This window comes from Oryctolagus cuniculus, chromosome 6 (assembly GCF_964237555.1).
Source record: "Oryctolagus cuniculus chromosome 6, mOryCun1.1, whole genome shotgun sequence".
Classification (NCBI taxonomy): Eukaryota; Metazoa; Chordata; class Mammalia; order Lagomorpha; family Leporidae; genus Oryctolagus; species Oryctolagus cuniculus.
This window is the reverse complement of record NC_091437.1, coordinates 155,718,723-155,738,512: the sequence shown is the minus strand read 5'-3', so window position 1 is coordinate 155,738,512 and position 19,790 is coordinate 155,718,723. Positions and strand designations below refer to the sequence as shown.

Here is a 19,790-nt window from a genome sequence, read left to right as displayed (position 1 = left end):
AGACAGCCTCAGGAACAGAGCTGCTGTGTCAAGGGGTTATTTTCCAGTGTTTGCAATAGGTGGAAAAACAGAACTTCGTTTCTTTTAATAACCACTATCTTATTTAATCCATACAACTCTGTGAGGTAGGCCCTGAGCCCGTCATCCTCACTTCTACAAGGTGATTGGAAACTGAGGCCCGCAGAGGTGGTCCCGCAGCCAGCACTCTCTCTCCCGTGTCCCATGCCCCTTCTTCACCCTCATACCCACCTCTGACGCCTCACTGCGTCCTCCTGCAGCTCAAGTTCAGACAGCCTGCTTCCAGAGCTGGAAGAGTGACACCCAGCAGGCATCCATAAAATGTTGTGAAACAGGATCAAGCCGAGGGGAAACTAGAGACATCTGATGGTTTGTTGAGTCTTCCTTCCCCCACCTGCGTACAGGCACACATGTGTCCACACAGCACCCCCAGTGGCAGTGGTCTGGAGTTCCTGGCAGATAGATAGATAGATAGATAGATAGATAGATAGATAGATAGGAAGGGAAAACCCCCGGTGCAAGCACACGTGGTTGATGAAGAGACTTCTGGGTAAGGAAGTGATGACTCTGGAGGCCTTGGCTGTCCATACGTGGCCAAGATCAAATGACATTCTCACACTGCAGCCGTGCGTAGCTGTGCTGCCCTGGGAAGAAGCTGAAACTGCCTTGAGGAAGTCAGGTTCCAGCACCGTTGGAAGCCGAGCCCTCTCGTGTTTGCTGCTTCTTGTTAGTGTAGCGGCTTTGCCACAAGCCTGGTCTCCTCCAGGCTCCACGGCTGGGAGGGTTTCCAGGGAGTTGAGAAAGAGCAGTCAGACCCGAGGGCTTGAGGGTCAGGATGGCAGAGAAGAACGTGTGCATCTCACCTTCTTTCTTTGGGCCTTCTTCTGTGGTTCTGTGGTTGGTTTGCCTCTCCCTTTTCCTGCTAAATCTAATGAGGATAGAAAGTAGTAGAAGATGCCACTGCTTAGGCGTCAGAGGACACACAAGGAGAGCCACAGAATACAAAGGTTCCAGGCAGACGTGGCTCAGGCTGCCATTGCCTTTCAGGTGTGCAGTGCCCCTGGCCCTGGGAACTGTAGCTCCTTGTTACAGGGAAAGACAGTTTCCAACTAAGAGATGCCTCATTGGCTTATTGAGACCACGTGGTGGTGGGACGGCCTTTCCTGGGACTTGGGCATTTTCCCCCTACTCATTTGCATGTCCAGCAAATGGAGGCCGCAGCCAGGGCCAGCCTGGAAGCCTGAGAACCCAGCAGTGGATTTGGCCAGGGGAGGAAGTGAGGGCTCTGGAGGCCCACTGAATTTCCGTGGCCACCACTGACCAGCCCAGACCACCTGCCAGCCAGGGACACTTGTGTCGCTTTTGTATCCCTGCCTGGAAATGGGGCAGACGAGGGCTGCCTGTGGGATTGTGTGAGGTGAGTGCTTCTGTGTGGGGCCATGACTCAGTAAGTATTTTCATAAATGTTGTTACCACTGGGAAAAGATGGAGAACTTTGGCTTTGTCATTAATCGACTTTTTTTTCCCCCATTTTCCTGTTCCACCCAAAGGAAAAATAGAGAAAATAGGTGATAATCTTTTGTTAAAGACATTTTGAAAGGTTCTTGAAATCTTCCTGTAAATGCCTATGATTTCCTTGAATGATATATCACTGTTGATATGACAGCACTTTTAGATCCTAAGTAATTCTTATTTATTTATTAATCAGCACCAGTTCTGCAAAGACTGCCCTTGGCCCAAGAGTTCTTCCTAAACTACCTCAGAAAGGTAAGATTTCTCCCTCCTGTGTTTGCATGTAATTAAAGTGTCATCACACCCTCCTAAGCGTTAACACATGTTTCAGAAGACACATGTTTGTGGTCCCCCAGCACCGCTGCCTCTCCTCTGTAAAAGCAGAGAGACCTGGGAGCCAGTACCAGCTCGACCACTTACAAGGTCTGTGGCTCTAGACAAGTGACTTAGTAGCCTCACTGAAGAAGCCTCACAATCCTCTTCTGTAGACAGGGGAGGATAACACCTGCTTCGTAAGGTTTTTAAGGGCCAAAGGAAGTCCTGCTCCCGTGAACCCCTCACTGCTGTCCCTGGGACAGCTTGTGCCCTGCAGAGGGGAGATGCCCAGGCTCGGGAAAGACAGCGGAGCAGGGTCTGTGCGTGCTGCCTCTGTGCCACGCTAAGACCACATTTCAGTCATGACCAAAACCTCAGTTCTCCTGTGACGACACTGAAGGCAGCGCCGCCGCTCTTCTGTGCCTTACTGTCAGCGGCACCTTCAGGAGCACACGGCTCATTCGCTCCTCACATGACCCTGCAAGGCAGCAGGGCCTACATTAGGTGCAGATGGGCTCAGAGGAGCCCATAATGACTCTGAGGACTGTCAAGTGCTGGCAGCCAGACTTCTGACCAGAGTCCAGTGCTCTGTGGCCTCGTTTGAGTAAACGAGGGTTTAGTGTTGGTTGGGTGGTTGAAATCCACCCCTCCCCAAGGTTCCTCAGTCAGGTGACACATTTAGAAGGTGATGGACTGGTTGGGGGGGCCAGGATCCTGTGCAGTAGCGTGAGGGAGCCCCGATGCAGCAGGATGCAAGGCTTCCCCAAGGTTGCCCAGTGGTATTCGTGCTTGGTGTTTGTTGTATTTTTTGTTTCAACTGCCCAAACAGCTGTCCTGATCTCAGAGAGGTTTGAGGCAAATTCCCCAGGTGCCTTTACCCCATCTGTAGTCTGCCCGAGTCCACCCTGTGTCACTCACATATGACCGTTGAATCCCTCCACCTGCTCCTCCAGCTCCCAAACCCCAACAATGTCTAGACCCCACTGGGACCCGCCACGCTGCTGCCACCTGCTCCCTGTGCTCCCTGCTTCATGGCCACCCTTCCCTGCCACCCTAGCATCAGCCCCTCACCAGAGCCACTACCTAGCCTTCTCCCTCATCTTCCCACGCTTCCTGCACTGTGTTCTGCTCACTGGACTGCATCCGACAGCTGGATGCGGCTGGAAGAAGCATTCAGTCAGGGTGGGGGTCCCACCGTCCTGTCCCCCAACCTCACACCACGCCTTCCTGCTCCTGGCCGTCCGGGCTCATGCCTTCCCAGCCCACACTGCGTCTCTGCTTAGGAGGACTCAACCTGTGCTTTCTCAGTGAGTCCAAACAGAAGCCCGCCACGTGGTCCCAGGGAGACCCTGCCTGTCCCACCCTCGGGGACTGCCCTCTACCTTCCCTCGCACCACTATGTTGCTCAGAGCTCCCACTCAGCCCACGTCCAACCTCCCCATTATTCTCCTCCCGTTCTCTTTTTCTGTGGATTTTTTAATGTTTGAAATATCTTATAGTAAACATATACGGAGGGTACTTCAAAAATTTTATGGAAAGTACAATTAAAAGATAAGTTCATTGTGTGAAATCTGCAAACAGGGTCTTCCAAATGTTCATGGAAAATGTGTATTATGAAAAAACTGTGCCTGGTTTTCAGTTTTTTCTGTACCAGAATTCTGCTTTCCACAAACCTTTTTTTTTTAATACAAAAAATGTTTTGTTTTGGTTTTCTAATTTGAGAGGCAAAAAGAAAGAGCAAGCAAGCTGCCATCTGCTGGTTCTCTACCCAGATGCCTGCAACACCTGGGTTTGGGCAGGACAAAGCTGGGAGTTGAGAACCCAATGCAAGTCTCCCGTGTGGGTGACAGAGTCCAGTTACTTGAGCCATCACCTGCTGTCTCCCAGAGTGCATTAGCAGGAAGCTGGAATCAGGAGCTGGATCCGGGACTCAAACCCATGCACTGTGACATGGAATATGGGTGCCCTAACTGGCGTCTCAACTGCCAGGCCAAATGCCCACCACTTCCACAAGCTTCTTAAGGTCCCCTCACACAAAACCATCTCATAGCATACATAAGCAGCCTTCTCCACCCTACCCAGATACTCCTCTCCAACACTTACCAGCTGTACATAGTAATTCCGCAGCAAATCCCAGACATCGTAGCATTTTATACACAGGCAGTCTCATTATCACATCTCAAAAAAAAATCCCTTAATATCATCAGATACTCAGTGCTCACGTTTCTAATTGTTTCAAAAATACTGGGCCTTTTTAAAAAGCAAATTATTTGAGTAAGGACCAACTAAGGCTTGTACATTACAGGTGACTGATTTGTCTCATTCCTTAGACTGAAGCGTTCCTTGCATCAGCCTCCTTTTCTGGTAACTTACTCGCTGAGGAACTGAGTTATTTGTGAGCTGTTTCCCGTCTGGGATTTGCTGATTGCAGCCCCATGTTCCCCTAGCATGTTCCCCTGTCCTCCGTGTTTCCTGTCAGTTGGGCGTTGAGTCCAGACCTAATCAGGCGTTTGCAGAACCACTTCCGGGTCATATTGTGCCTCGTGTGGTGTTCCCAGCCGCGAGGCACAAAGCCAGGAGCCACTCCACTATGCTCTCTTCAGACCCTTCCACGCGGCCAGCGGCCAGCAGCCAGCGGCCAGGTCTCAGCCCCGCTCCTCTTTGGCCTGTCTGCAGCTTCTGGCACTGTCCGTTGCTCCTCCTCCCTGTTCTTCCTCAGTGCACTCACAGTTTCTCCACCCGCTCTGTTGCGTCATCCTCAGCTGTGAGCTCTGTGTCCATAGGTTGGTGCACCACAGGTCGTGGTCATGGGCTGCTTTTGATCTGTGACTGCCTTTCCCCTCCATGTTGAAGTCTGAATGCAGCCTCAGGATTCTCCCCCAGACTTGTTCCTCCCATCTCATCCTTCCAGGTCTTCAAGCCTTCCCACCTAAGAGACCGGCCTGCCTCCTTCCTCCCTCTCAGTCCCCATGTGCAGTTCCCACAGCCCTGCTTGCTCTCCTTTCCACTGCGGTTAAAACACAGGGCCCTCTCACCACGTCCCTACTGTCACCCAGGTCTTGGCAGGACCACTGGGACGTCCCACCTGCCTGTAGCCTTCTACCCTGGCCCTGCAGTCTGCTCTCAGCAGAGCAGCCAGGCTGACCCCCGCTCAGTCACATCATTGCTCTGTCCCCAGCAATCCAGGGCTTCCTTCTCTCTCTCAGAAGCCTTGGGGGTTTCAGGTCTCCCCTGATCAGAAGCCTCTGCCTCATCACCCTCTCCTTGGGTACTCCACTCCTGCAGCACAGACCTGCTGCTTCCTTTTTTTTTTTTAAAGATTTATTATTTATTTGGAAGTCAGAAGAGAGAGCTCTTCCATCTGCTGGTCCACTCCCCCAAACAGCCCCAACCATCAGGCAGGGCTGGGCCAGGCAGAAGCCAGGAGCCAAGAGCCCCATCCGGGTTTCCCACGTGGGTGCAGGGGCCCAAGGACTTGGGCCGTCCTCCACTGCTTTCCCAGGCACATTAGCAGGGAGCTGGATGAGAAGTGGAGTAGCCAGGATGCGAACTGGCACCCATATGGGATGCCAGCACTACAGACGGCAGCTTTATCCCATGTGCCATGGTACCAGCCCCACACTGCTTCCTTGTAAATACACACACACCCACACACACACACCTACACACACTCCATGCTCGGAGCCTTTCCACTTCTTCCTCTGTCTGTGCCGTTTCAGCCCTCCACCATGCCCCAAATATCAACATGACAGGTACCCTTTCCTCCACATTTTGGTTGAATCTCGCTCTATTAGACCTTCCCTAAGCCTGCTATTTTGTAACCACTCTCCGCACACACACCACAGCACCTCTTTCCTTCCGCTGCTTTTTCTGCCTTCCTCTTCCAGCATGCTCTGTATTCCTGGTCACCCTCTGAAACGGGAGCTCCCCGCAGGCAGCCACCTCTCTGTCCCAGGTACCTGGAACAGTGCTGGGCACAGCATATGCCAACAAATGGCACCGAATGCTCATCCTCTTCTGGACCACAACTTTTTTTTAAAAGATGCATTTATTCATTTATTTGAAAAGCAGAGTTAGTGAGAAAGAGCCCATCTGCTGGTTCATGCTCCAGATATCCACAATGACTGTGGTTTGGCAAGATTGAAGCCAGGAGCCAAAAGCTTCTTCCAGGTCTTCTACATGGGTGCAGGGGCCCAAGCACTTGGGCCATCCTCCTCTGCTTTCCCTGGCACATTAGCAGGGAGCTGGATCGGGAGTGGAGCAGCCGGGACTCGAACCGGCGCCCATATGGGATGCTGGTGTCACAGGCAGCAGCTTTACCTGCTGTGCCACAGTGCCGACGCCAGCTGTTCTTGGGCTAGGAACTTGTCATCCCTTATTCCATTTGTGACTTGGGGAAGCTCTGCGACCTCCCCTGCAAAGTGAGGAGGAGGAGGATGTGCGTGTGGGAGGGATGAGGAGAGGAGTGAGGAAGGTAGCAGAGCCGATCTCAGGAAGGCCACCCCGCCCCCTGCCTGCTGTGCCGAGGCCCAGCAGCCTCACCTTGTCCCTGTAACAGGCCCGGGCCACTGCATTCGCACCAGAACCAGGAGTGGCAAGGACAGCAGGGCCCTCACTGTTCTCATCATGATGGTGGTGGTGACAGGGGCTGCGATTTGGGCTGAGAAAATCTGCCGGTGGCCCGCAGCCCTCTGCCCCCTCCCCTCATCTGATGTGCAGGATTCTTGCATCTTCCGCAGGTCTGCTATGAGTCAGGTACTTTTGCATCTGATAGAACCACATCTACCCCTTATGAAGGAAGCAGTACTGTCCACATCTTTGTGTGTGAGAAGCAGGCCTGGGAAGTTAAACTCACTGCACGTAACATTTATTTAGCAGACGGGTAGGGGCGGGGCGATGCCTGGGTCTTACCTCCCAAGCCCACATGTGACTGTGTGAATTCGTTCCCCGGACTGCCTGAGTGCCTGTGCTCATGCAGGCCGTGTGCCAGGTGCTGGGTTGCAGCAGTGGAAAGGCTCTGCCCCAGGGTGCTTGGCTCTCTAGCCCGGGGTGCCGCCTTGGCAGGTGAACAGTCACCAGAGGCATCTCGGATGCTCGGGGAGAGGCTGCGGCCCCACCTGGAGCTCCGCGCTCAGCTGATGCTAGCCCTGTCCAACCAGACTCCTTTCCTGGTTCTCCATGGGCACAGCTGTGACCCACTAGGGGCACAGGGTAGTGTGAAAGAGGACAGGGCTGCAGGTCTCACGTCTCCTGTGTACACTTTAAAAAGTTAGTTTAAGTTCTTCTCACAGACTGCTACAGTAGAGCCAATTTGAACAGCAAAAAGCAATGCTAAAGGCCGGCGCCACGGCTCACTAGGTTAATCCTCCGCCTTGCAGCGCCGGCACACTGGGTTCTAGTCCCGGTCGGGGCACCGGATTCTGTCCCGGTTGCCCCTCTTCCAGGCCAGCTCTCTGCTGTGGCCCAGGAGTGCAGTGGAGGATGGCCCAAGTGCTTGGGCCCTGTACCCCATGGGAGACCAGGATAAGCACCTGGCTCCTGCCATCGGATCAGCGCGGTGTGCTGGCCATTGGAGGGTGAACCAGCGGCAAAGGAAGACCTTTCTGCCTCTCTCTCTCACTGTCCACTCTGCCTGTCAAAAAAAAAAAAAAAAATGCTACAGAAACGTCAAAGGAATTTTTAGATGAACAACTCACCTGTACAAGTCCCTGATCCCTTCCAGAATACACATGGTCCTCCCCTTGTCACTGTAATGCAAACATAGTCTTGCATGCTGCCTGCTTCCAGGCGCATTTCCAGTGAGCACTTCTCACACACTGGAGAACTCTGCTGAAGCATCACACTGGGGTGCACGTGCAGCAGGTGCACTGCCATCGCTTGCACAGCCTCCCTGTTTGCTGGCAGTTCAGGCTGACAGTTTGGAGTGAGCATCTTTACGTGGGCCTTTTCCTTAGCTGTACTCTCAGCGTCAGTTCTCAGTGCAGAATTGTCACATCTCGGGGTGAACCTTGAAGAGGTGTGCAGTGTCCCACGCAGCTTTTCCAAGGGCCTGTCGTGTGCTCTCTCCAGTCAGTCCTGCCCATGTGGAGTAATTTTTTTGTTTTTTTTTCTGTAGTGAATGGGCTGGGATTTTCATCCCTTTTCTATTTCTGCTGTGCCTCACTTTAGCAGTACACGCCGTATGCATCAACTGTGGAGAAAAGCCTCCTTGCCTGCACTTCAGGGGTTAAGAATGTGGTCAGAAAAGACTCTGAATTGGAGAAATGGCCAAGCTAACATGGAAATAAGAGAAGCAGAGGTTGGGCAGAGACCCCTAAAGGAGAGATGCTGTCTCATTTTGTCCATTATTATAAAGTGATACCCATATATCCATCCGTTACAGAATATCTGGGAAATACAGAGTAATACCAACCACTCAGAGTCTTGCCCCCTAGATGACTGGTGTGCCGTTGTATCCTCTGTCTTTTTTACCCTGTGCTTTTTTTTCCTTAAGCTGATTTTTAGTCCCATGATAAATATTTCCCATGAAATTAGTTTCACAACAGCATGATTTGTATTAGTTTTGTAGTATTCCATTGTCTAAGCTGTCCCCTGCTGCTCCACATTCAGACACTTTGCCATTTTTCTTTATAAATAGTGCTGCGCCGAACACCCTGGCACAGAAGTCTCTGCGTGACTTTGATCATTTTTCAGGATAAATTGCTACAACTGATACTGTAGCACGGGGAACTTGCACCCACAGTTTCTGTTCCCCCACAAGCAGCCTGGCTCACAGCAAGGCCTCCTAGTGCCATCACCCCAGGGAATGCCGCAGCCTTTTCCCCCAGTTCCTGCCAGCCTCAGTGTGGTTTGCCCAGTTTCAGCCTTCCAAGAGAGGAACCTGACTGACCCACTTGAACTTTTTGAGCCACACCACATCAGCTGGAGCTCCAGGGCAGCCCAAGAGCAGGTGCCCTTGTATTTGGTTTCCTCGGGAAGGGATGTAGCACCCAGGCCAGGCATGAAACAGCTCCAGTACAGCTTGTAACAGTTCATAGCAGTCCTCCTCCTCTCTCCCCGCTTCCTTCTCCTTCAAGAATGTCTTTCTGGGGGCTGGTGCTGTAGCGTAGCGGGTAAAGCCACGGCCTACAATGCTGGCATCCCAAAAGGGTGCCAGTTCAAGTCCCGGCTGCTCCACATCCAATAAATGAAAAAATATAAATATTTTTCTGATTGCACTATATTTTATGGATGAAACCCTCAGTTTGATTCACTCTGTGTGCCTTAGCTATTTCCTCGCTGAACACACAGTAAATACCTGGTCCCCATGCCGGGAACCAGAGCTACGGAAATGAATGAAACTAGGAATCCTAGGCTCAAGGAATGTAATGATGCTGTTACAGTCATAATGCTTGTCACTAAACCCTTTACACGTACTAACATAATCCTTACGGCAATCCAGAGAGTTGAGGCACCGAGAGGTGGTGTAATTTGTCCAGGGTCACACAGCTAGTAAGTGTTAGAGCTAGAATTGGAGACACATCCAGATGCTGGCCTTAGAGCAGTGCTCTTTTAAGGGACTGTGCCTCCTCCAGCTGGCCACAGCAGGAGAACGGCTGGACACTCTTCTTCAGTTCCATTGACCTGTCTTTGTGGTTGTTTCCTGCAGTGGCACTAAGGAAAACGGAAACCAGCCATCATCTGTCCCTGGACAAAGCCGGTGTCCCGCCTGAAATCTTTCAGAAATCGTCACAGTTGGCAGAGCTGCCACAAAAGCCACCATCTGTAGACCTGTCCCCGAAGCCAACAGAACTGGCTCCCAGGCCCCAAATTGGAGATCTGCCACCTAAGCCCGGAGAGCTGCCCCCCAAGCCCCAGCTGGGTGACCTGCCCCCGAAGCCCCAGCTCTCAGACTTGCCTCCTAAGCCACAGATGAAGGACCTGCCCCCCAAACCGCAGCTAGGAGACCTGCTGGCAAAGTCCCAGCCTGGAGATGTCGCGCCCAAGCCGCCGGAGGTCACACAGAAGGCGCACCCAGTAGATCTCTCCCCAAATGTGCAGCCCAAGGACGCCATCCAGAAGCAGGCCTCCGAAGACTCCAATGACCTCATCACGCCCACTCTGCCAGAGACGCCGATACCACTGCCCAGAAAAATCAACACGGTGGGTGGGCGCCGAGGTTCGGGCGCTCTGCTGTGCTTCAGGAGTTGGCAGGCGGGCGTGTGCTGCAGCTGACACAGGAGAAAGCGGGTGCTCGCTCACCCGACTGGCTGCTCTGTGTGCTCAGGTCCCAGCCTAGCAGGGGTGCAGCCTGGTGGTCACAGGCACAAGCCTTGACCTGCACTGCAGGGGCTTCAAGACCTGGCTTCCCTGCCTTCCACAGACGTACCTCAAAAAGTTCATGGAAAATGGAATTAAAAGACAAACTCATTTTGGTGCAAAAAAAAAAAAAGTGAGGTCCATGCATCATTTTTCAAAATAGACATTTTCCATTAACTTTTTGAAGGCTCCACAAATAACCTTGGCAACTTAACTCGGAGCCTCAGGGTTCTCAAACACAGAAAGGCGCTACTGTCGTAACTGGGCTTACGGACGCTGAGCGGCCCTAGCGCTCAGACGCGAGGTCACTCCCCAGGGTGGAACTTCCCCTTTCATTTCGGTCACTAGAAAGAAAGCTTCCAGCCGGCGCCGTGGCTCAATAGGCTAATCCTCCACCTTGCGGCGCCGGCACACCGGGTTCTAGTCCCGGTTGGGGCGCCGGATTCTGTCCCGGTTGCCCCTCTTCCAGGCCAGCTCTCTGCTATGGCCAGGGAGTGCAGTGGAGGATGGCCCAGGTGCTTGGGCCCTGCACCCCATGGGAGACCAGGAAAAGCACCTGGCTCCTGGCTCCTGCCAGGATCAGCGCGGTGCGCCGGCTGCAGCGGCGGCCATTGGAGGGTGAACCAGCGGCAAAGGAAGACCTTTCTCTCTCTGTCTCTCTCTCTCACTGTCCACTCTGCCTGTCAAAAAAAAAAAGAAAGCTTCCATGTAAGTCGGAGCCTGTCTCTGCCTCTTCCTGGAGAAATCAGAATGGAAGCTCAGAGAGACTTTCCCAGGCAGGATTTTGTCAGCCTGATGTTGCATCATGTTCATGAAACGCTTTCGACTCTGTCGTTTAACCAGTTTCATTTTAATATCAAAGTGCTCGTTCCCCAAAGTCTGAGGCAACGTGGTGCTCCAGGAAGATGCAGGTTTGTCTCACACACCACTGCCCCCTCACAGGGACCCCCACACCCCAGGCTGAGGAGCACAGGTCCTGGGGGAGACCCCAAGTCCTCCCGTCATAGGTGGCAGCTCTACACCTTGCCCCCCACTTTGTTACTAAGCAGTGTTAGGATAAAAGTGTCACAGCACCACTAGAGGGAAGGGAAGGAAAATAGAACCCATCTTCGCCCGGATTGGAGACCACCGAGTGTGGCAGTGCTTTGCTGTCCGCCAGGGGGATCTGCCACGACTCCCAGGCACTGCTGAACATGTGCAGAACTCCAGCAGAGCTGCACACACCGTGTCAAGTCGTTTGCATCATTTCATCCACACTGGCGGAGTTTAAGGCAGTGTGGGCCTTCTCATCGCTCACAGAGAGAGGAAATGAAAATGTCCCACCAGCACTGTTCTGCCAGCCGCTCACACACTCGCCCCAGCACAGTCCCAGGGGAAGCTGAGGAAGCAGCTGTTATCATCAGGGTGAATAAGGAGGAAACCAGAGAGCAGAGAAAGTCTCCTGACATTTAAAGAGACCGCTTCCCCCCACCTTCTTTTTTTAGTCTTTTAAAGATTTGTGTATTTATTTGAAAGGCAGAGTGACAGAGAGATCTTCCATCTACTGGTTTTCTCCCCACATGCCCAAAGTAGCCAGAACTAGGCCAGGCCAAAGCCAGGAGCCAAGAACTCCATCCTGGGCAGCATGGGCCCAAGGATTTGGGTGGTCTTCCACTGCCTTCCCAGGCACATTAGCAAGGAACTGTATCCAAAGTGGAGTGGCTGATACGGGATGCCTGCTTCCCAAGGGGTGGCTTACCCACTGTACCAGAAGGCCGGCCCTCCTGTCCCCATCCCCCACATACACCTTATTTTTTAAATCTGAGAGAGAAAGGTCCCATCTGCTGATGGACTCCAAGTGCTCACAGTGGCTGGAGCTGGACAAGGCTGAAGCCAGGAGCTGGGAACTCAATCCAGGTCTCCCATGTAGATAGCAAGAACCCGATCACTAAAGCCATCACTGCTGCCTTCCAGGGTCTGCGTTAGCAGGAAGCTGGAGGCAGAAGATTGTACTGTACCCGGGTATTCTGGTGTGGGTCGCTAGCATCTTTCTTAGCTGCTGGGCCAAATGCCTGTCCCTGGCTTACTACTTTGATTGCTAAATCTTATTAACTGGGTACTATAAGACATGTCTCTGTTTCCATCTTCCTGCTCGTGAAGAACTGGAAGTCCAGCCAATAAAAAGCCCAATTCAGAACCGGTCAAAAAATGAAAGCTGTTTTAGGAAGTGCCTAGAATCTTCCCAAGGCCCGGCTGATCCTGCCGTGTACCCTGCGTGTACTGCCTGGGTTTGGCATGAGGGAACTGAGAAATGTGTTTGTGCTGCACACTGAATATGCAGAAGCTGCACATTTTGCTTTACATCATGTTTCATGTTTCCTAAAAGCATTTTTAGACTCTGCTGTCATTTCTGCAGGCTGGGGGTGTAGGTGGGGGAGCACCGAGAGCCTCGTGCTGTCTGGGGAAGCTGCGTTTTTGATTCCTACCCCTGTCGGTTGCTTTCTGCTGAAAACACCCCCGTGACGCCTGATGGCTAACGCAGAGGCGAAGTCATTTGCCCAAGGTCTCCTGTCTCATAAAGAACTCAGTTCTGTCCTTGTGCCTTCAGTCTGTCCCTTCTTTGAGCTAAAACCCCGTTTGCTTATTTAAGGGGAAAAATAAAGTGAGGCGCGTGAAGACCATTTACGACTGCCAGGCAGACAACGATGATGAGCTTACGTTCATCGAGGGAGAGGTGATCGTCGTCACAGGGGAAGAGGACCAGGAGTGGTGGGTACGTACAAACACCTGTCTGTCTGTCTGTTCAGCCCTGGCCCTGGGCAGGCCGAGGCCGCAGTGGGAAGAGAGCACGCTCCAGCACGGAGTCGTCCTGCCCGCAGTGTCACGTCCCCAGCGGCCAGTCGCAGGGAGTGTCTTCCCTGCCGCTGGCCAGTAGGCTGCAGACAGCCGCAGCGCTCTACCAGGCATGTGCTACCGCTCTGTGAGTTGTCGGCACTGGGAGACTCCAAGCCAAAGCTCAGAAAAGCTGGACGGGCAAGGTGTGGCGGATTGCAGGCACGGTCAGGATTCTAAACCCTGAACACTTCCCTCGCTGTTCCACCCTGTGCCCAGGCTTGAGCCAGAAGGCTCAGTCCTCAGCCGCAATCCTGGCTCCCACCTGCAGTCTCTCTGTAAAGTGGGGCGTGCTGCCCTCCTCACATGACCTTAGGAGGAGGATGAGAGAGAACGGAGATGTTCCTTGCCTCGTGCCAAGGTTCCGACCTGGTGAACCCATCGTCAGTTGGAGACGGGACCGTTAGTCAAAGTGCATGTACTACACCTAACCCACCGACCAGTCTAGTTGAGTGTCGCAACACACCCTAGAGGGGCGGTGGCTTCCCTGGGGAAGCTGTGCTCACTGAGGCCGCGCAGCCCTGTGAGGGAGCACCAGGGTGCTTGTCAGTAGCCTGGGAAAACATCGGAAGGTGAAGAGTAGTTCCTACTGAATGTATTGCTTCCACACCGCACATAGTCAGAAAATGTGGTCAAACCATCCCCCGTGCGTCGGGGACCCTCTGAATCTATGAACACTGCTTTTGTGTTGGAACTTGCTGTCCCAGTGTTAGAAAGGAAGGGCGTCAGTGTCCTCCCCACGATGCCCATGGGTAGACCAGAGGCCCCGGCTGTGTGCAGCCGCCCAGGGAGTAAGTCTGCCTGTGGGCACTGTCAGACCAAGGGCCGGTAGTCTCACTTTCTTTGCTGATTATTCCCCAGCCTCGTCTTGCAAATCCCACTTCCTTTACAGCCTGCGCCCCCTCACACCCAGAAGGTCTCTGCGGGAAAGAGACCTGCAAGGCACAGTTGGGCCAGCAGAACCTGCTGACACCCAGAAACACACATTCACACAGACACACACACACGCACGTATGTGTGGGTGTCCACCTTTGGCATTTCTTCTTTCTGGCCTAGACCGTAGCTTTGCATTATTGATGCCAACTGTAGGGGCTGTGGTTGAAGCAAAGCAGTGGTTCTCAACTGGGGGCAGTTTTGTTCCCCAGGGACATTTGGTACTATCTGAAGGCATGTTCATGGTCAGGACCTGGGAGTGCCGGTGCTACAGGCATCCAGGCCATAGCCAGAGACGGTGCTCACGGCCTGTGCTCAGGCGACCCCGCCCCTCCTCCACAAAGGAAGCAGTCATTCTGAGCTTATGCAACCCTGCTGAGAAGCAGTGGAGTCTTCTCTCTCAACGAGCCACTAGCTGCAGCACACCTGGTGGAGCTCCCAGCCTCTGTGTTGGCAGAGGCGGGCGTGCTCCCGGCACACAGCCTGCTGGAGAAGCAACTCGGTGACAGGGAGGTGGGGTCCTGCAGCCCCTGCTGGAGTCAGTGACCAGCTGTGTGGCCCTGAGTAAAGTATGTCCCCCCGGAAGCCTTGGTTTCCCTCTGGAAAATGGGACATGATAATCCCGCCCTAGAAGGACGTGGGAGAATTCGCCTGTAATCCGTCGGTGTGACAGTACCCTGTGGTGACGTTCTTTGCTGAGGAACTGGTGACGCCAGCAGACTCCGTGAGAAGTGGGAAGTGTTCACTGCTGTCTCTTGTATCATTCCTGGGGAATGCTGTGCCGCCAACACGTGCCGCACCAGGTGTACAGACAGGGCCACTCACCCTCACAGTGATGCCCACAGCGCCCTCTCTCGGGCATGCTGACAACTCCTACAGGAGAAGGGGAGGCCAGGTCTCACCGGTAACTGCACTTTGCAGTAGCACGCGTGGCACAGGGCTGGCAAATAAAGGGACCAGCTCTGTGCTGGACCCACAGCCCTTGTTCCCACCACCCTCTAACCTGCGGGTACCTCCCAGAGCAGAAATGAGAGCGGGCCCGGCCTGGCTGCTCCTGCCCCCCTGAAAACTGCCCTCCACTCTGTATATGAAGGTACTTCAGAAAGGTCATGGAAAAGGAGAAGTACAAGACTAGTTTATTTGGGTGCAGATATCTTGTGAATTTCATGCATGTTTTTCCATGAACGTTTTGAATACCCCTCATATTTGTCATTGGAAGCCAATATGTATGATCCTGTTTTCTTAGAGACGCATGGTGTGGCTTTTCTTTCACTCAGTACTGATTGCATGGAGGTAACCAGAAAAATTTTGCAGCTTATGCAGCAGGCAGTAAACGTCCATCAGCCACCATCATTCTCAAACATGCGCCATGTCCTTTCCCTCCGTAATAACCAGAAGACAGGCAGTTGGTACCTAGCACTCCTGTCCATGTATTTCCCCCCTTCCTTTTTTTAAATAGAATTCTGCAAGCCTGGGAAGAAAGAACCTCTTGGTCCCATCTCGTAGAGAAGGCTAAGCACGACTTTCTGAGGTTTCCAAGCTAGAAGGGCCAAGCCCTGGCTCAGAACGTGGGCTCACACACAGAGGCCTGTGTGAGGCCGTGGACAGGATAGCCCACCTCTCGGGCTGCGTGTGCATGGGTGCGGTGGGGTCCACTGGCAGTCCTCAGCAGACACGAGTGCTGCCGCTTGCTGTTTTGCTCTGTGGTTTGGTCGTTAAGCTCTCTGTCATTCACAAGAGCGCGGGCAAGGTCTGTGGCAGACTCTGTGCTGGACTGGGCTGGTCCTAGGCAGCTGCCTGCTGCCTCCGGCCTGACCAGTGTCTTTTCTCCCTGCAGATTGGGCACATCGAGGGACAGCCTGAAAGGAAGGGGGTCTTTCCAGTGTCCTTTGTCCACATCCTGTCCGACTAGCAGAAAGCCGACCCGTGAGATCGTCCACCTCCTTCCTGCGAGACTGCTGCCTCCTTGTAAGGAGTCCTGTGCACAACGTGTATATAGCTGCTGTTACAGAGTCAGAAACTCGTGGAAGGGCACCTCCGGGGGAAATAGACTGTGTGTTGTGAATACCCTGTGGTCTTCTTCCTTCGCCAGTGGTAGGGTAGCCTTGGGACCCAGCGCGCCTTACTGGTTTGCCAAAGCCATCCTTGGCATCTAGCACTTATATCTCTCTCTGTGCTGTTTTCCATGCAAACAACAAGAATATAGGAACTGCTGGCTTTGCAAGTAGAAATTGTCTCCAGCGACCGTTGAAGGGCATAGAATTAACTCTCTGTTCCTAACAATGCAGTATTCTCTGTTGTGTTACTGAAAATGCAACATTAGCGAAGAGGTGGGTTCTGTTCTCCAGGTGAAACTCTTGGCTCCATGACAGACCAGCCTGTAGTTAACCTATCTGTGTACACAGTTTACAGCTACAAAAACCTACTGTGGTATTTATTACAGAAAAGTGCTCAGTTACATGTAAGTGTTACTCCTTCAGCGAAATACTCACCGACTGACCCAGCACTCGTTGTGGCATTTTAAAGGCACACAGCCTCATGCAGGTTTAGATGAGTGGATTTATACTGTTATGAAGATGAGTGCCCGCCCCGAGATGTTACCTCATTATGCAAAAATAACATATCCTTCATGACTATTTTGACAAAAAGTTTAAAACACGCCTGATTAAGTTCGACTTTCAGGAACCAAGGACCACCAAAAAATACTAGCCTCTCCATTATGCATGCATCTAGAAGCTTACCTGAAATCTGCCTTTTATAAAGGAATAGTGTGGATAAGTGGAACTGTACATTTTTCTAAACTTGATTGCCATTAAAGCAGAAATTATAAGGTTGCAACAATATTCGTTTCTGGTCAGTCATTCGGCCTTCTCCCGAGTGTGGATTGACAGCCACGCTGAGCGTGTCGAAGCATCCAGTGTGCCCATTTTCAGTCCTTTTTCTCAGTTTTGTTCTTGGAGAAACGTCAACTCTTAAAAGGTCATGCACGTGAAGAACTTTAGCATCAGAGCCAGCTCCCCGCCGCAGAGGCCGGGGGCTGAAATCAAGCTTTCCTTCCATGCCCTCGCTCTCGCCCGGCCGTAGGTGAGTTCTCCAGCCTCCAGCTCTGTCCGGTACACAGGCCACCACCCAGCCCGGTCCCTCCCTCACCAGGGTTCTGATCGCTGCTGTGAGTTGCGCTCTCCCTGCCAGGAGTCCCTCCCCTCCCTGTTCTCTCTGCAGCCCAGCCTTGTTTGTCATCAGACCATTAAGACCCTTGTGAGCATCCCGGGCTGCACTTCATCCAGATTTGGGGAAAGAACGGGAGAGCCGTACCCTGCGGCCCGTGGGACCACGTGGTGGTCTGGCGTTACATCGGCTTCAGCTGCTCTTTTGGCAACAGCACAGAAGACTAGTGTTTTTAAGCAGATGATCTTGGCATTGAAGGAGAAATGTTAATTTCACAGAAGCACAACTCCCAGCCACACCCTTAGGAGAAGCCCTCTGTCCTCCAGAGTCAAGTGCTCAGTGAATTATCAATTTAGTTCTGCTTAAGTGGTTACTATGAAAACTGAATAATCACCTCCTCATAACTAAACCTTGCATGACACACCTGCAGAATACTTGATCAGCTGTTACTGGTAGATGACTTTTAGCAATTGTTTCCTCGGTGTCAGGGCACGTGTGCATTGCCACAGCAGACCGAGACATGGGCTCGCAGTCCACATGCCCGTCTGGGCCTGGCGGCATCTCAGCCACACTGGTATCAGGACAGGAAGTCAGCCTCGAAGTTGCTCGGTGTCCCAGTTCACCCATTCACATGATTAAGGAGCTGTTCATTTTTGTGGCCTGATCTCAAACTGGTTTTTTTTTTTTTTTAAAGCAAAAGTTACACGTCTAAAATGACACAGCGTCAATGTCTTTTTTTTTTTTTCCCAGCTTACACACATGCATTGTTTTAACTTTTTGAAACTTTTTTGGCTGGTTTTGTGTTTGTTTTCCATCCGGAATTTGAGTTCTCTCTAGTCCAGTTTACTGTGGGACATAGGAAAAGTAGAAATACCTTCGGCAATCTTGTTGAGTTGAAATCTGATCTTGTTCTTAAACTCAGTGAGCCACTATCTGCAGTTTTGTACATGATATAGTATTTTGAAGGTATGAAACCTTACAAAGAAAATAGCAAATTAGTTGTTTCCTCCAGAAGGGAAAGTTCTATTCTGCAAATAGTATGTGTCTTGTTTGACTGTTGAACAGCAATTGCTATTTATTTTTTTAATGCCTAGAACTTCAACATGTTGTACAGGAACCCGCAGTGCCACTAGTGAAACCCGACCTCTCATCTGGATGTTACCATCAAGCGTCAGTACACTTGTCATTTCACATGTATTTAATGTGAGTTTTTCAGTACTGTATGTGTTAATTTCTACCTTTTTTAATATTTAAAATTGCTTTTAAATAAACATATTCTCAGTTGATCCCAAATATCTGAAATCAAGCCGTTTTGTGAGTGTCCACTAGTCCTTTAAAACAAAATATTTGGAGAGCGGGTGCCTGTGTGCTGGTTCAGTCCCCAGATGCCCACAAGGGACCAAAGCTGGGGTCAAGGAACTCAATCACTGTGCCGTCATCGCTGCCTCCCAGGGTCTGCCTTAGCAGGAAGCCGGAGGCAGGAATGGAGCCAGGGATCAGACCCAGGCCCACCAGGTGACAACCGCGGTGGCCAACGCCCACCCCCACCCCTTCAGACTGGAGAGCAGGAGGCTTCATTTGGCTGTGCTGAGGGCGGATACATAACACAAGTCGTCCCCTGCGCCCGTCCCAGCTCACCCTGCATGCCTAACTCTGGCACCTGCTGTGCCTACAAAGGATGGGCTTTGCTGCCTGGGTCCTCTCCCATTCCCAGCGTCCACTTCTGCTCCTGTTCACGTGGGGAGGGCAGGGTGCCTGCATGGCGCGAGGATTACATGTTAACAGGTACTGAGCACCCGGTGTGGACTGAGTGCCAGGTGCTTGCCTCTGCCATGTCGCTGTCACCCCAGCACAGGCCCCCTTCCTGCAGCATCTCACTCTGTCCTCAGCAAGCCCACGAGAGGCACGGGCCTGGCTTCCCAGAGCATGGAGATGGGGCCCAGGCAGTGTGGTCCCCGGCTGAGGGAGCGTCGGCTCCCGAATCACTTCAGTGGACAATCCACACGAGTGGCTCTGGACCCAGGGCCACCGCTGGGACTTGCACAGTGAGGAAGACAGCCTGCGTCACCAGGTTCCAGCCGGGGAGAACTGCGGTGGTGGGAGGCGGCCTGAGACCACAGCACGAGATCCTGCAGCACCGGGCTCGGAGTCCTGCACTCCTCCGTGCAGGTGGGTAGATGCACTCGCTGTCCGTTCACACGCTGGGGCGCAGTGCCCCCTGTGGACTGCATGCAGCGGGAAAACACACTTGGGAGGGGCTGACAGTGGCCTACACAGGCCAATGGTGTTCCCCACTGGTTACGTGGATTCACACCTGGAATGGTAGGCTTGAAACTGATGGGGCCCCCCAGGATTCCATCAGGCCCCCACAGCCCGATGCGAGACACTGGAAGCTGGTCTTGTCTCCTCGCCTCCAGTGCTCTAAGCCCATGTCTCCTTCTCAGGGGTGGGGGACCTTTTTTTTGTCTGGGGAGGGAGCCCTGAAGTTTGGAGATGCGTGGGCTCCGAGAACCACGGCAGCGCCTTCCCGGCGCATTAAGGGTCAGCACAGGCCCCGCCCCGGCCCCTTAGCAGCAAGTGGATTCCGCCAGGGTGTGTGCGCCCCTCCCCCAGCAGTGTCAGGCCTGTGAAGCCTCTGAGCCTCAAGTTCTCTAGAGCCATCTCTTGGCTCAACA

At 52.7% G+C, this 19,790-nt stretch overlaps 1 protein-coding gene across 8 annotated transcripts in view; it reads left to right on the top strand.

The window, feature by feature from the left end:
* The window catches only part of ASAP1 (ArfGAP with SH3 domain, ankyrin repeat and PH domain 1), a 381,209-nt gene extending 362,801 nt beyond the window's left edge, over positions 1-18,408 (top strand). For all 8 annotated transcript variants that reach the window (XM_051844826.2, XM_051844821.2, XM_051844824.2 and 5 more), the window contains 4 exons: positions 1,727-1,785; positions 9,494-9,987; positions 12,773-12,895; positions 15,785-18,408. In XM_051844826.2, the coding sequence (XP_051700786.1) occupies positions 1,727-1,785; positions 9,494-9,987; positions 12,773-12,895; positions 15,785-15,859 (751 nt within the window). In that variant the 3' untranslated portion in view covers positions 15,860-18,408. The remainder of the gene's footprint in view (positions 1-1,726; positions 1,786-9,493; positions 9,988-12,772; positions 12,896-15,784) is intronic.
* The last annotated feature ends 1,382 nt before the right edge of the window (positions 18,409-19,790 follow it).